Source organism: Ammospiza nelsoni, chromosome 6, assembly GCF_027579445.1.
Source record: "Ammospiza nelsoni isolate bAmmNel1 chromosome 6, bAmmNel1.pri, whole genome shotgun sequence".
Taxonomy (NCBI): domain Eukaryota; kingdom Metazoa; phylum Chordata; class Aves; order Passeriformes; family Passerellidae; genus Ammospiza; species Ammospiza nelsoni.
In genome coordinates this window covers 16,205,950-16,221,577 of record NC_080638.1, presented here as the reverse complement: position 1 = coordinate 16,221,577, position 15,628 = coordinate 16,205,950, and the positions used below count along the sequence as shown (strand labels likewise).

Genomic DNA, 15,628 nt, shown 5'->3' with positions numbered 1-15,628 from the left:
TGCTGAATCAGAGCCTGTATCTTCTTCCTGCCAAGGCAGAGATCTAATACCACTCCTAAATGCCCTAGTAATTCTAGAAGCCCTAGCGAAAGTTAAGATAACACCACAGATTTTATAAATAAGGGTCTTTATTTAGAATACTGGTGAAAACATTCTTGGCAACCACATCGTATAAATATATAAAGTTAAAGTTTGACACAACAAACCAAGCAATATTAAATATTTTTAAAATTTTCCCCTTTTTAAGTTTTTGTTTTTTTTATTTTTTTTAAATTTATTTATTTTGCTCTTTTTTTCTTTTTTTTTTTCTTCTTTTTTTTTTTTTTTTGGAAAGCAACTCTTATTTACAATTATACAAAAGTTTTATAAAAAATGGTCCACAACCTTATTTTGGCCAGAACAGGAGTAATAGGAAGGATCTATCATGCCACTACTGCTGTAGATTTCTATTTTCCTCCACATTCAAGAGCCAGCTTCCTATTCCCCACAGCCCAGATTAAACATTGGCCATTTCATGGTACACAACTTTATCTCTAGACGTATTAAATAACTTTAACAATCAATAAATAACTATGTGTACTTTGAAGTGATACAGGTTTGCAAAGTTAGATAGTTGAAGGAATTTTCAGTGATATTTTAAAATTGGAACAAGTCTTAAGAAGTCTTTTCAACCTTAGAAGGCAGGTCTTGAGCGAGGCCAAATGGAGCAAATAGGTTTTGGTGCAGTCCAGCTGGAAGGGTCCTTATAGCACTTGGTAGATGGGGTTGCTGCTGCTGCTATCCTGGGGGAGTGGGGTGCAGTTGGTGGGAGAAGGAATTTGGGCTCCACCATCATTCAGACTCACTCCTTCTGGAGGGGAACAGGGACTCCCTTCAGCAACAGTTTCCACCGGAGGCAGTATAGGGCATGTGGAATTATCTGTGGAAATCCTCTCTACAATGCTTGAGAGGCAATCGAGACTGGAAACAACAGAACTCTTCCCATGCTTTGGATCTAAAAAACAGACAAAAAGGTGCTCAGATTATCCAGTGGGTAATTAACACCAATGGGCACTGCACATTTGTGGGCATGTGAAGACTCAGAGGAAATTAATATTGGTGAAGGACACCAATAACCAGAAAATAGATTGTCATTTCACAATGGAAGAGATGTGCAATCACAGTCTGCTGCTCTGGGGACAGGGAGGATCTAAGGCTTCACTGAGTTCATAGAAAGGGAAGAGTGGATTTGAAATCAGTCATAAATTACTCCATTTTGGATTAATGATAGAGTAAGAAGTCTTCATGTAGAATATGGTTAAATGCTGAAATTAGTTGCAGACAATAACATACTTCTATCCAACTGTTAGATTTGCAAAATGGGAAATACAGCTATAACACATCCCCATATTTGCAAATACACCTAGAGGAAATCCAGTGCCCCTACCAGCAGCAGTGGCTTGCTGGCTGGAAAGGCAGGTTCCTCTCTCAGCCCAGCTGGACACAGAGCAGGCACAGGGAAGCTGCTGCACTGCCTGCCTCTGTGTTTCACACTGCTGTTAGGGCATGTACTCACCATTTGGGGACTCTGTGTAGTAGCTGCTGTCATAGCTGTTCCTTCTGCGAGAGCTGCAGGGAGGCCCGCTGTACTCCATCTGGGAAGGAGAGAAATCCAAGTCAGACTCTTACCCAAATCCCAGGAACCATCTAATTTCATATTTCAGGCTCTGGTCTGTTGCCATCATTCCAGTCCTGTCTGAAATGCCATCAAGTAGTAGATTCTTTGAGTAAGGAAAAACGTGGCTAGAAGGAAGTCCACCCCAGAATAGTTTATGTGGCACAGCTGTTCCACAGGAGAGTTACCACTCTTGCATAGAATGCTGCAACTTTACAGATGAGATGAGGCTTTCCAGCATTCTGACCAGCCCTTTATGTATCTTTAGTTTACAACAGGGAGACCTGAGTGTCCTGAGACCTGTGTGAAAGGGGAATTATGTCTTTTTAATTTAGTTTTTGAAGATTTTTCTAAACATTAATTCCTCTTTAAAAGCCTCTGTCTACCTTGTCCCTTTGTATTTCCTTCCATTTCTCTTCCCATTTCCATTTCGTATAGAAAATGCTCTAGAACATTGACTAATATATTTGTTTCCGATAGTTTAACCCACAATCAAATTCCTGTATTAGAAGAGGCTGTATCTTGAAGAGGAATCATTTGTGTAAATCTCTCCAATCTGTTAAGTATCTCAGTCACAGATACTGAACTCAGTAACGACTATCCCTCCAGAGCACAACAAGCAGTCTCTGGTCTGAAAGGGCAGTTCATGGCCTATCCAGAGAGCTGTCCTGGACTCTGGTCACCACATCCCACCAGCCCAGAGTCAGACCAGAGGCTGAACCTACAGCCCCAGCCAAAAGACATGGGGATGAGACACCCTCTCTGGCACCCACCCTTCTTCTCCCATGCCCCTAATGTACAACCTGGACTGAAAGCCTGGATTCTCCTTCCTATTGCTTGTAAATATCTATGGAGGGGATGGAGTGAGAAGAAAGATGGATAATCTTTTTCTGAAGGGTCAAAAAACCCAGTTCTTGTTGCTTAGACACTCCTCCTGTTGTCATGATGAATGGCAGAAAACAAAACCCAGACTCTTACCAATTCCCGTGTAACTACCATGTCCTAGGGGGCCCTTGCTCTCTGCTGTCCTTAGGTAATTCAAAGGTAATGATACAGCAGAAGATAGAAACAGAGATGCCTCAGGAGCTATGGGATCACAGGCAATGCCTCCATTCCAGGCAGCTTCCCAAAGTTCTCCCCCAGCAGCTTTGCCCTGGCTCCTCCAGGACACGGGGAACCTGCCTAACTTCCTATCCCAGGGAACAAAGCGTATAAGAGATTCTTCTTCTTTCCCAAAGATCCTGCCATGTGGGGACCCCACCTCCCTTCACTGCGGGTGCTCAAGGCATGACAAAGGACTTTGTCTTCTGCCTGGGGAGGTACAGAAGGCAGCTGCTATAGAGAGGACAGGAAAATGTGACTCGCCCTGCTCAGGTTTGGACCAGCAGTGTCTAGGGCACCTTTGGTGGCAGGGAGTCCTCCCTGGGGCACTCACCATGCCATCGGAGCAGTTGGAGCGGGGGCTGGAGGCGTCCGATTCCCCGCTGTAGTGCTCCAGCACTGGGTAATAAACGTCCTCCTGCTCGCGCAGCAGGGCCTGCAGGCTCTCGATGTAGCGGATGGCGTTGCGCAGGATCTCCACCTTGGGCAGGCGCTGGTTGGGGTTGGTGGAGGTGCAGCGCTTGAGGGTCTCGAAGGCCTCGTTGACCTTGCTGAGCCGCCGGCGCTCCCTCATGGTGGCGGCCTTACGGCGGTCGGCGTTGGTGGTCTTCCTCTTGCACGCCTTGCAGGCCCACAGCAGGCAGCGGCCGGCCTGGTGGTGCCCGCTGGGCGCCCGGACGTGCTCCTCCTCGTGCCCGTGGTGGTGCCCGTGGTGGTGCGGGTGCTCCTCGGGCTTCAGCAGACCCCCGACGTGCACCAGCCGCGGGTCCAGGTCCTCGAAGAAGTGCATGTCCGACGTGTTGAAGCACGGGTCATCATAGAAGTCATCGGCGGCTGTGAAGGAGCAGAGGGAGCCCTCCGTCATCTCCATGGGGCCAAGTAAGTCCATGGGGGCGGCAGAGGGGACAGCGGCTAGACCAGAGGGGACAGCGAGGGGCTCGGAACGGAGGGGCCTTCGACGGGGCTGCTCTGCGGCCGGGCGGGTGCGCAGAGCCGAGACTCTCGCAGCCTGTCCCAGGCGAGGCCACCAGCGCTGGCTGCTGCCCCGACCCCCTCCGCAGCCGCCCCGGTCCGGGAGCGCCACTCGGGGCCGTATTTATGGCCGAGCCCCCCGGCGCGGCGGGTCGGGACGGGGCGGGTCGGGGGGCGCGGCCGGGCGGGTCGGGGGCCGGGGCGGCGGGGGGGGGCGCGGTGTCCCGCTGGGGCAGCGGCAGCCCGGGCGCTCGGATGCGCACAGGGCTACATTTCCCCCGCTTGTTTTTTTTCCTTTCTCAGCAGCCCGCCCTGCCGCCGCGCCAGGGAGAGCGGCCGCCCCGATGCCCGAAGGTGCTGGGTGCCGCTGGCCTCTCGCCCGGGGGGACAGCGGCGCGCCCCGCTGTCCCCGCACACACCGGTGTGAGTTTCTTCCTCACAGGGAAACAGCTCCCAGCCCCTGGACAGATCTGTCCGCGGCTCCGCGGCCACAAGGGTAATTACTGCGGGGGCTCCAGGGGACACCGCGGGCAGCCGGGACCGTGCGGCACGGCGGAGAAGCGGGGACACCAGGGAGAGCCAGGAGGTGCGGGGCAGAGGAGGGACACGGGGACACCGCGGAGAGCCGGGAGGTGGGGGCAGGGGGAAGCGGGGACCCCGCGGAGCGCGGGACGGGCAGGTGGCGGCCACCCGGTGGCGCTGCGGGCCTGTCCCAGCGGGAAGCGCCCCGTGCCCTCGGGGAGCCAGCCTTCCTCGCTCGGGAATCCATCCCTGCGAACTCTGCCATTCCGGGTTCCTCCTCCAGCTCTGTTCACCTGCACTCGGAAACATTGGGAGAGATGGATCGCACTCCGTGCCGCGGCGTTTTGCTGCGGTTGCGCTGCAGTTGGACGGCTCGCTCGATAAGGATTTATTTCTAGCAGTGGGAGAGTTTGGAGCTTGGGGAAATAGAATGGGTTTTGGTCACATCTCTCAAGGGTGCCAGAGTTTTTACTCTGGTTTTTTTTGAGTATCATTTGAGATGGGAAATTAGGTTCTTCTCAGTGGAATTCAGCAATTCAGCTGTGTGATTTCACTGACTTTATGATTAAAAGAGTAGTGCATATATTTAATGTCCCACAAGCTAAAAATAATTTCTGTTCTGCAGTTATAAATGTTGGCGAAATTTCAGCTTGTTCAAAATGAGCAGCAAAGCTCTGTCTTCAGTGGGACAAGGGGCTGACTGACAGAATCGCAAAAGGTAAAAACATCCATCAATGATCAATTCCCAGTCCCTGTGACTTCTCAGATGGGCTGCCATGATGATGGCTTCTTTTGTTGTTACACGATTTGTTTTTTGGTAAAATTTTTTGGCAAAAAATTCCTAATCTGCACTCCCCATTTTCTACTTACCTAAATATCTTTGAGTACAGACCAAGATGAGAACTGTGAGTTGCATTCTGTCACTATCTCTAAAAGATAAGTTTTATTTAAAGATAAAACTATATGTAGAAATTCATTCTTTCAGTGTACCCAATGCTGAAAAGCAATATGTCCCAAGGAAGGAGATCAGCTACTGACCATCCCTACACATTTAGAAATGTATCTCCCAGCTGTGTCTGGCAAATTTGTGGAGACACTTCAATGTTATTACAGATGTTCTTTGATCCAGAAGGAATAAAGATAGTTGATTTTAAATCTTTATTGAACAGCTAACAAAGTAAAATAATTTGTATGCAAAATAGTGCAAGGTACACAATAACGTAAAATAAATTTAAATGAGAAAGAGTTTTGTGCTGTAACAACTGAACATGTAAAATGGGATATCAAGGCTTTGTGCTGGCAGTGTAACCCACTCAAGACACTTAAACTATCTTCAGACCATTGGCTTAATTTTTGGAAAAAGGTAATTTTACCTAATATTTAGTCAGTATTGTAGCCTTTTCTGCCTCTGTGTGTTTGTAGCTTATATGTGACCCCAGGAAAAGACACTCATGGCCATGAGTGAGTAGGGGTTAGCTTGGGCAAAGTAGTAACAAACAGTGGGGCTTGGACAAGTACTACAGGGAGTTTGCCAATAATTGCCCATGAATGTGGGCTCAAGTGCATTAATTCCTCCAAGTGAAAAGGTCAGGAGAAGGCTATGACCACAGAGTAAATTCCACACAGCAGTCTTCCAGTGGTGCCCTTGAGGACACTTCTTTGGGTTTGGACATGCTGATCTCCAGATGTCCCATCCAATCCTAACAATTCTGATTCTGTGATTCCCTGCTGGTGCCACCACTAACATACACTTTCCAGTCTCATTCCCAAAGACAGGTTTGTCCAGAAAGATGTTGCCATCTACAATGAGGCCTGAAAAAATGTCCTTGCAAAGAACAAACCCTGAGAATGCTCTTCTGGGTTTTGTGTGGCCATAGTGGAGACGATGAGGGACAGAATAATCTCCACTTGGAAACTTTTAAGGACATTGAGAGCAGGCAACCATAGGTGGTGCTTATGGCAAGCTTTTACAAGGATTCTATTGTTAAACCTCTTTGAAAACCTCTGGGGCTGTAACTCATATTTCAGTTAAGATAGGTCTCTTCTGAGCTTCCGGTTTGGATACTATATTTAGGGTACTGGTGCTACACTAGCTATTCAGAGCTGTCCCAGGTTGTGTGATTGGATTGTTTGGGCACTGCTTTGGAAGTACAGATGCAGGGAGTGTGGCTCAACAAGCATTCAGCAGAAAAAGATAATTTGCAAAGTTTCTATAACAGCTGTTGCCCTTAACATATTCTACATTCATCTTTGATATATTGTTTTTCAGGATGTGATTGTAAAGTAAGCTGGGAAGGCAGAAGCAGATTGTACTTCCTACACTGAGAAACATGGATAGACTCATCCTATGCACACCTGACAGGTATTGTTAAATCTGAGACCATACTCACAAGTGTGTGTGCCCTCTCAGCAGAAGCATCATGGGGACAAGAAGAGCTTATTATCTACAGTAACGGATTGATTTCTCTTTTCTTTTTCAGAGGATAGAGGCTGGGGAAACAGCTGATTGTGAGTTTATCTGGAATTAACAGAACTGTCTTTAGAGGCAGAGGGCTCAGAACATGTTCTGGCAAAGGAAAAGGGAGAGAAAAAGACTTAAATTCTTAGAGTGTGTGGATACATTTGGTTAGAAGATGAGCATGAGAAGTCTGAGAAACAGACATGGCACTACTTCATGGAAAAATTAGAGGCAAGTAAGTCTGACTCTGAAAAATGTAAAAGTCGGGTGCTTTGTTATGTTGGACTTTGTTAAATGCTCTAAACCTTCGAGGAAGCTGTAACTATGTTTCAGGTCATCACCTTTTAAAAGGTGAAGGTTGTTGTACAAGTAGGTGAAACATTACTAGTAGTACATGGAGTAGTTTTATACAGCACTAGTTTAGAATTCAGTTAGTAGCTTTGCTCTGGTCACACTTTAGTGGGCTGTATTTTAATACTGAGGGGGAAGGATTCCATTGCTCTTATTCATGTTGTGTTGCAGTCACTGGAACTAATTGTTGAATAAGGTATGCTCAGCATGAGGATGGGTGATGGAATCTAGCCCAGATGGAAATATATTTTAGACTCCTGCTGTATTAGAGAGCAGCAATCTCAACACAGGCAAATCTAGCATGATTCTAAAAGTGCTTTGAGCTATTGCTGTGGCAAATGGCAGTATTTTTATAAATGAATACAGAGGTTGTTTTAAAAGTGCTTATGTTCCCCATCCCCACCCCAAAGTTGAACCACATTCACAGAAAAGACTGGGAAAACATCTGCATTGAAATTTTCTGTCCCATGTTACAACACCAACAGAAGGTGAGCTTTGCAGAAATTGCTAGTTAACTGTAGCTGTATCAGAGTTTACTAAAAATGTTTCATTATGAAGTGCTTTAGAATAATGCAGTTTTCTGGCATTTATTTTCATTCTGTGCTCCCATCATGCACAACTTCCTCAGATGCAGAAAAATACTGGCCCAGTTTTGTATACATATGCAAAATCTCTTGGAGAAGAATACCAGCATGCCTGGGTGGTGAATTGAGGAACACTGGAGATACAGACATGGAACTGCATTTATTTTCAAGCAAAACAGGAATATCAGCCAAAGTATTATACAAAAGTGTGAGGCAATCTTCCAATGAATCAAATCCCAACTGCATAAAAGATGTATACAATGATAAAAAATCCCTAACTGCAGGCAGCTGATGTAGCCAGTTGCTCTTCCTGGGTGACCTTGGGAGCCAGGGGACAGAATGAGGCACTCTGGTAGGGGACTAATGAGAGGAATTTGGACACCTCTGCACTTGAACCAAGCTGGCTAACACTGCCCTAATTGAAAGGCAAAACTAATGAGTGGCCATTCTCTCTGATGCAATTCTAGTTAAGTGTGCTGTTTTTTCACTAGGATCTCATGCCCCTACTTGGGACCAAATAGGGAATATAAGAAGTAGCAGGAGTGCCACAGTAATGCCTTTAGTGAGCTACCTAAGATAGGGCTCTGTATTATAATTAAAGCAATCATCCTATGTTAAGTCTGGACAAGGAGCTACTCTCTTTGGTGACACTTGCAAAATATGCCTTAGAACCTCTAAAGTTCCCATCTAATGAGAACTCCTAATTTCTCTCTCATCTGCTTTCTGAGGATGAGAAAAGCCAACTAGGCAATAACTATAAAGAAATCAGCACACTTTCTTATTCCCACTGTTGAGGAAATGTTTGCATCCTTCATCCTGAAGTATACCACTAGAAATAGCTGATCAGTAAATGCATTAGTCTACTTATTTAAATGGCTACTATGATAGAAATAAGACAAAAAACACATTGTTTTTGAATGAGTCTTTTTAAAAAGTTCATTATTTTACCATACCTGTTAGTAATTTAAAATACTGAATAGTAAAATATTCAGTAATATAAAAGTAACTATTTATATATTCAGTAATATAAAACTAAATATTTGGATTTTCTGCCATGTAAAAGTTTCCTTGCACTAAAGGTGCAGTGATTTCTCTTTTACTTGTTTTAATAAAATTTATATATATCTTCTTAAAATAATTTGCACTGACTGATCCTATTAATCATTTAGGGAAAGAAAAATCTTAAGAACTTTTGGCTTCTAGGAAGAATTGCATAGATAAATGTGACAATCTAGCTGGCGACCTTGCTATCATTTAAAGCAAATAGTGGTACGGGCTAGATTTTGAGCTGTGACTCTGCACAGGATGAGGGGATGGGGTGGAAAGCAGGAGGAGGGACAGAGCATTGTGTCTCCAGAGTTTTGGTCCCATCTCCACCCTCAGCACAGGTTTGTCTGAGGAGCTGCCCTGTAGCTGCAGCAGCCTGGGCATTAAAGGCCCTCCCTGCCCTGCTTCACCTTTGCTGCTGTGCCATCATTACACTGTGGCAGCATGGTGGTGCAGTGTATGGTTGCATATATTGGCCCTATGCCATTTCTGTGCTGGGAACATTCTCTCTGGGGTCGCTTCAGACCTTCTGCAGCTCCTGTGCACTGCTGGAGAGGTGGGCAGGGGCTGCAGTGATCACTGGACTCTGGCTCTATGCTGGTCCTGAACTCTTTCTGCAGCCGGTCCATAAAATAGTCCCCAAGACTATTTCTGCCATCCTGGGAACAGTCAAGCCTGCGAGCATTGGTCAGCAGATCTCCCATCAGCTTGATCTTCTGGATTTTGGGCCCAATAAATTGTTTCTTGATAGTGCTTGCACTATGAGGGTCTGCATTTTCAACACTCAGGGCATAAAGCTCTTCAAAATATCGTAGCATAGTTTTCCATTGTACCATTGCTAGTTCCAGGGCTTTCATCAGACCGACTGCATAATCACAGTTTGGTTTCTGAAAACAAAGACAGAATTGTATTTACTCAAAAGAACAGCTCATGTATCTGTATTCATCAATGGATTCCTGCAACTTAACCTGGTGCTCTATAAAAGTTGTACTAGGATTTTGCAACAATTGCTTCCACTTTGGTACATCTATTGTTTTTTGCAGGCTTTAAACACAAGTGGCAGAATCCAAGCACTTCTTCAAGGAACAGAATTACATAGCAGCAGCTGTGCCTGAAGAGGGTTCTTACACCAGGAAATCCAATCACAGAATGCTTGGGGTTGGAAGGGACCTTAAAATCATCTTGTCCCAACCCTTTGTTATATTCCACTAGACCAGGCTGCTCAAAGGCCCATCCAACCTGGCCTTGAACACTCCCAGGAATGGGGCATTCTCTACTACTTTGGGCAAATTTTTCTGGTGTGTTACCACCCTCACAGTGAAGAGGGACTTCCTAATATCTAGCCTAAATATCTGCCCTCTTTCAGTTAAAAATTGTTATCCCTCCTCTTAACACTGAGAGAGTCCTTCTCCCTCTTTCGTGTAGCCCCCCTTTAGGTACTGGAAGTCCTAAGATCATTCTTGATGCAAACTGAATGTTAAAAAAGATTTTAACAATAGTCCTTTTACTTTCTACAGCTTAACTGCTATGATGGACAAAAGAGGAGCATTCTGCATTAACTAATTTGGTAGAGGAGAAGCAGCTTCTTGGTCTTAAACAAATGAGGTGGGTTATTTTTTTCCTGAAAACATTTGAGTTATTCCTTTGAACCTTGCAAGCCCAAGTTAGATCTTCGACAGTTCAAATTCTGTTGTGAGCTCTAATTTAGGAAATTAATTACTGCCTCAAGCTGGATGTTTCTCCTTCCTTAGCACTCTTTTTAAGTGTTAGTCATGTCTAAGCTTCCACTTAGGTTCAGTGTGAAGGAGACAAGTGGGCTGTTTCAGCACAATTTAAGGGGTCATAATCCATTACAGCATACTGGAAACAGCAGTGTCCAGCTGAGTAAAAGGAAAGGGGAAAACTGTTCATATTCTTTTGGGCTGGAAAGCAACCCCATAGAGTTAGGACAGTATGTGTGACAGTTTCTAGGCATCACAATCAAGAACAAAACCATGTACACAAGTATGCCAAATAAATTATAACTGGAAATCTAATAGTGGGTGAATGCAGAGATCTGAATTACCAACAATATAATTCACTAAGTTAAATGGATCAAAACTGCTTGAAAATTTGTTGACTACTACCCACCTGGATGGTTTTAGAGCAGTAATGGCCTCCTCTTTCCTGCTGATACTTCATCAGTGCCTCTGCAGCTTCTCTCTCTTCCAGAGCTTGATGCAGGAAGAACTTTGAAATATTTGGTAGAGCCACATGTGACTGATCAAAATATTCACCCTAAGGACACAAAACAAGAGTGTTAAGATCTGCCAGATATGGGACTCACCTGCAGCAGAATGTGGCTTTAACAGAACTTGGGAGATCCTTCCAATGGAAGGTATTTTGTTTACAAAGCACAATCACTTTGGAGACCTTGATCTGACTTCTAAAATAAGTGAAGTGAGTAGTTAGAGTATGAAATGAAAAATCTATACTTCTACTAGAACTCCTTCTATCCTTTAATATTGGTCAGGCAACTGTAGTAATGATGTTGCTCTTGCAGTAGCAGTTAAGAGATCTTCAGAATATTTTATTTATGAGTGGTTAGCATGTGTCTGTTTTGTAATTGTGTTCTGGGGAAGGGTTTTATTTTGTTTTTTAAACATACTGCCAGAATGGGGAACATAAAATTTATCCCTGCAGGCCTGCATTCCAGTCAAAAGTTAGCTTTCAAAGGTATGAGAAAGATGAGGCAAATACAAACACAACTTTAGATCTGTTTCTCAGTTTTATTATGGACAATGGTATTCCAAACTAATGGATACTGCTACTGAACTATACACCTTCAATACAATATATAACTCATGCCTGGGAAGGCATCTCAGGAAGAACATAAATCTGTTGGAGTGAGTCCAGAGGAGGGAAACAAAGTTATCAGAGGGATGGAGCACCTCTCTTGTGAGGAAAGGCTGAGAGAATTGGGTTTGTTCAGCCTGGAAAAGAGAAAGCTCTGGTGACCTAATTGTGTCCTTCTGGTACCTGAAGGGAGACTACAAGAAAGATGGAGAGGGAATTTTTATAAGAACATGCAGTGACAGGACAAGGGGGAATGGCTTAAAACTGAAAGAGCAGGTTTGCATTAGGTATTTGGAAAAAACTCTTTACTGTGAGGATGGTGAGACACCAGAACAGGTTGCCCAGAGAAGCTGGCCCTGAGCAGGCTGGTCTTGGGAAAGGTGTCCCTGCACATGGCAGGGGGTTTGCAACCTGATGATCTTTAAGGTTCTTTCTAACCCAGGCCATTCTTTAATTTCAGATATATTACAACCCTAAATCATCTGCTGGCCTTGTTCTGTATGAGAAAGTAACAACTTAAACCACCGCCATATTTAGCCATGCTAACAGATCTAATAGCTCTTATATTTAGAATATTTTATCCATGGTATGGGTGTCTCGTAAAGAGAAGTATTGCAGGAAGGTAGCAAAGGAGAGCCAGCAGGTTACACTGGTTGGAACACTGGTTCTGCACAGCTCTGGTGAGGAGAATGAGAGGCAGCAGATGGGACTATGCCAAGAACCAAACTGAGGGAGCTACAGCATCCTGATCTGCTGGTGCCCTGACTATGTGTGTGCAGCACAGCACAGCTTCTGTCCCTTGGGCATGTGTGTGCAGCACAGCACAGCTTCTGTCCCTTGGGCATGTGTGTGCAGCACAGCATAGCTTCTGTCCCTTAGATATGGGTGTGCAACACAGCTCAGCTTCTGTCCCTTGGACATGCTCTGCACCACAGCACACATAACTGCACATTCAGCTGTTGGCTTACAGCCTGCCTCGGAGGGGCAAGCAACAAGTATGTGCATTTCCTAAGTTCTGCTTCTGATTGTCTTCTCTGCTTTCCTCTACTACCCTGCTGAAATAGGAAATACTTGCATTTCACCTCTGTTCAGAAAGAAAATGAAGACATGTTAGACACACAAGTTTATGTTTTTCTCTTATATTTTCAGGGCCTTCTTGGGATAACCTAAACCTGTGACACATATAGACGCATGCAACCATAAACCATTGAGGAGAAAGCACATACTGGAATGTTTTATTAAGAACATTCATTGCTTTATTTGCAGAAACCTTTTCCTCAAGTCACTCATTCCTGTTTCTGTTGACAGCACAGCCAAGATTGAATGTTTTATAAGCACTTCCTGAGTGAAAGTGTGAAGCACAACCTGAAGTGAAGCTCAAGTTAACACATCTGCTTAACTGTTAAGGTAAATCTTTTGTGTCAGTAATTCACTATTTAGGATGTTCACATTTCTAGGTTTGATTTGTCCACAGTCAATTTCTGAGCTTTCTCCATCCCATCCAGCTGCCAATCACTACAACTTTTTTCTTACATAGGTTTAACAGGTTTTACTGTATACTTAAATTTTCATTGAACTTTAACTTGATACCAAACTCAATTGAAAGATCTTGGGGATATACTGAATATAGTTTGTGTTGCTTCTCCGTGGATGCTTGCCATCAGAAGTTACAGCATTGATAATTTTGACTTTTTAATTTTAATGTCTCTGTTAAGTTATATGTTTGCATTAACACTTGATATGTAGCCAGATAGAATTCTTGCATGAATTTGACATGGTATCAGTGATACCTTTTATGATTTCATGTCCAAAGTTCATTCCTGTGGAGCAAGAAACCCTAAGCCATCCACGATGTTCACAGACTATTGTTAACCACACACAACTATTCACAAAAGTTTGGGGAAAAACCCACTCAAATATACTCCAAAGCTGTTAGCATCCCCGGTTTCTGTCCCTTTTCCCCGGGCAAAAGGCCCTCTGTGAATTACCCAAAACACAAGCGCGCTCGTTTGTTTCACAGCCCGCGCGTTACGGACCCTCCTCGTTGTTCCGTGGCCGTGCGGACGCAGCGGCCGCGGCGCGGCTTCGGCAGGAGCGCTGCCGCCGGCGGGCCGGGCAGCCCGGAGAGCCTCCAAACCCCTGGGTCAGGACACAGGCACCGCTGTGCTGTCCCTGCCCGCCTCTAAACCCTCCTCAGCCGGGCTCCGGCACCTGCTCTCCCCTCGGCCGGTGGGAGAGGGGCACACGCAGCCCGCCGTGCCCTCCCGCGGCCGTGCGCGGCCCGCCGCCTTACCAGCGCCTGCAGGCAGTAGTGCAGCTCCAGCTGGGCGCCGGTGAGGCCGCAGAGCGCCTCCTCCACGGCGGGCGGGAAGCCGTGGCGGACGCGGCTGCCGGGCAGCGGGCGGTGCGCGGGGCAGGCGGGCAGCGTCACCCGCGGCCGCTTGGAGCGCGGCTCGGCCATGGCCGGCGCCGCCATGGGGCCGCCGCTGTGCCGCCGCCGTGCCGCCTGATATAGCCGGGCACCTGGGACACACCTTGCGCGCCGCCGCCCGCCCGCCCAGGGAGGAGGAGGAGGAGGAGGAGAGGATGTGGGTGTGCGGATGCGGGGGGGCCGGCGGGGACTGCCGTGTGTGCAGGGCCCTGGGCAGGCGCGCCGGGAGCGCAGACAGCTCCGAACAGCACGGAGAGCCCGCGGGTGCCCGCAAACAGCGTGAATAATGAATCACTGACATAAAAGATTTACCTTAACAGTTAAGTAGATGTGTTAACTTGGCCTCTGCTTGAAGTCGTACCGCACAATTGTGCTGAAGAAGTGGTTTTAAAGCATTGAATCTGACTATGATTGACTTGAGGAAAAGTCTTCTTTATTAATAATGTTCTTAATAAAACATTCCAGTATGTACTTTCTCTTCAGTGGTTTATGATTACATATGTACATGTGTCACAGGTTTGGGATATCCCAAGATGGTCCTACAAACATAAAAGGAAAACATAAACTTGTGTGTTTGACATGTCTTCATTTTCTTTCCAAACAGAGCAACACAACTGAAGTGAAAGTATTTCCTATATAAGTAGGATAATAGAAGAAAGCAGGGAAGACAATCAGAAGCAGAACTTAGGAAATGCACATACTTGTTGCTTGCCTCTCCTAGGCAGGCTACAAGCCAACAGCTGGATGTGCAGTTATGTGTACTGTGGTGCAGAGCATGTCCGAGGGACAGAAGCTGTGCTGTGCTGCACACCCATATCCAAGGGACAGAAGCTGAGCTGTGTTGCACACACATAGTCAGGGCACCAGCAGATCAGGATGCTGTAGCTCCCTCAGTTTGGTTCTTGGCAAAGTCCCAGCTGCTGCCTCTCATTTTCTTTGACATCAGAGCTGTGCAGAGACAGTGTAACCTGCTGGCTCTCCTTTGCTTCCTGTCTCTAATCCATTGTCTATATGGGGTAGAAAAACCATGGATAAAACTCTTCTAATGTAAGAGCTGAGCCCTTTTCCAGTACCTCTGGTTCCAGCAGCAGCATCTGAGATTGTGGCCAGGCTGGGCTGAGGCTAGAGTGGCTGGTGAGAACATGCAGGCAGAGGCATGTTCTCACCTCCCTTATGGGAGGGAGTGAGCTCTGAGAAGTCCTGGACATTTAGCAATGTGTGTGTATATCTTGGCTACAGGGTAAATTCTTTAGGTTTTTTGGTTTAGTGCTAAAAATATTGATGCTGAACTGGTCCTACCTATGCTTGTTAAACTATCTCCAGTATTTTAGTAACCAGTAACCCTCAGCTTGTACAGTAACTTCAAATACACGTTACTGATTTTTTCAACTGTTTTACCACGTGGATGGAGCTCGGCATTTCTTGAACATTTCTTTACCTTTAATAGATTCTGACCAGTGGAGAGGAAATATGAGTAATCTCAACACCCTTCAAAATCAATATTTTTCTCTTCAGTGACTTTGTTTAGTAAGCTCAATGTTATGTGCTGTTTTGTGGAATATTTTTGTAGCAAACCACTCCCCCACCAGCCCAGGATGCTAAGGGCAGAATCGTTTTCCATTGCCTGTTTTAATTGTTATGGGATCTGACTGCCTAGAGCCCAGCATGCATCA

General features: G+C 45.7%; 2 protein-coding genes across 3 annotated transcripts; both read right to left on the bottom strand.

The window, feature by feature from the left end:
• Positions 1-222: 222 nt before the first annotated feature.
• On the bottom strand, positions 223-3,763 carry MYOD1 (myogenic differentiation 1). 2 transcript variants are annotated; one of them, XM_059475377.1, is made up of 3 exons: positions 3,090-3,763; positions 1,556-1,634; positions 223-994 (listed from the first exon to the last, which is right to left on the bottom strand). In XM_059475377.1, the coding sequence occupies exons 1-3, from the start codon at positions 3,642-3,644 to the stop codon at positions 744-746; spliced, it is 885 nt and encodes a 294-aa protein (XP_059331360.1). In that variant the 5' UTR covers positions 3,645-3,763; the 3' UTR covers positions 223-743. The 2 variants fall into 2 exon arrangements, 1 of the variants encoding a protein (XP_059331360.1); XR_009418726.1 differs by having other exon boundaries at positions 832-994; positions 1,556-1,954.
• Positions 3,764-7,783: 4,020 nt separating this feature from the next.
• Positions 7,784-13,985, bottom strand: LOC132074641 (ferritin light chain-like). Its single transcript, XM_059474575.1, has 3 exons — positions 13,818-13,985; positions 10,820-10,966; positions 7,784-9,576 (listed from the first exon to the last, which is right to left on the bottom strand). Exons 1-3 carry the CDS (start codon positions 13,983-13,985, stop codon positions 9,073-9,075), a joined length of 819 nt encoding a protein of 272 aa, XP_059330558.1. The 3' UTR covers positions 7,784-9,072.
• Between the last annotated feature and the right edge of the window lie 1,643 nt (positions 13,986-15,628).

Excerpts from the sequence above, each read along its gene's own strand:
- MYOD1 (XM_059475377.1), bottom strand. The coding sequence starts at position 3,644 with ATGGACTTACTTGGCCCCATGGAGATGACGGAGGGCTCCCTCTGCTCC. Across the intron at positions 1,635-3,089 it reads CCAACTGCTCCGATGGCATG|ATGGAGTACAGCGGGCCTCC; the intron begins GTGAGTGCCCCA and ends TCTCCTTCCCAG. Across the intron at positions 995-1,555 it reads CTACACAGAGTCCCCAAATG|ATCCAAAGCATGGGAAGAGT; the intron begins GTGAGTACATGC and ends TCTGTTTTTTAG.
- LOC132074641 (XM_059474575.1), bottom strand. The coding sequence starts at position 13,985 with ATGGCCGAGCCGCGCTCCAAGCGGCCGCGGGTGACGCTGCCCGCCTGC. Across the intron at positions 10,967-13,817 it reads ACTACTGCCTGCAGGCGCTG|GGTGAATATTTTGATCAGTC; the intron begins GTAAGGCGGCGG and ends TTGTGTCCTTAG. Across the intron at positions 9,577-10,819 it reads ACTGCTCTAAAACCATCCAG|AAACCAAACTGTGATTATGC; the intron begins GTGGGTAGTAGT and ends CTTTGTTTTCAG.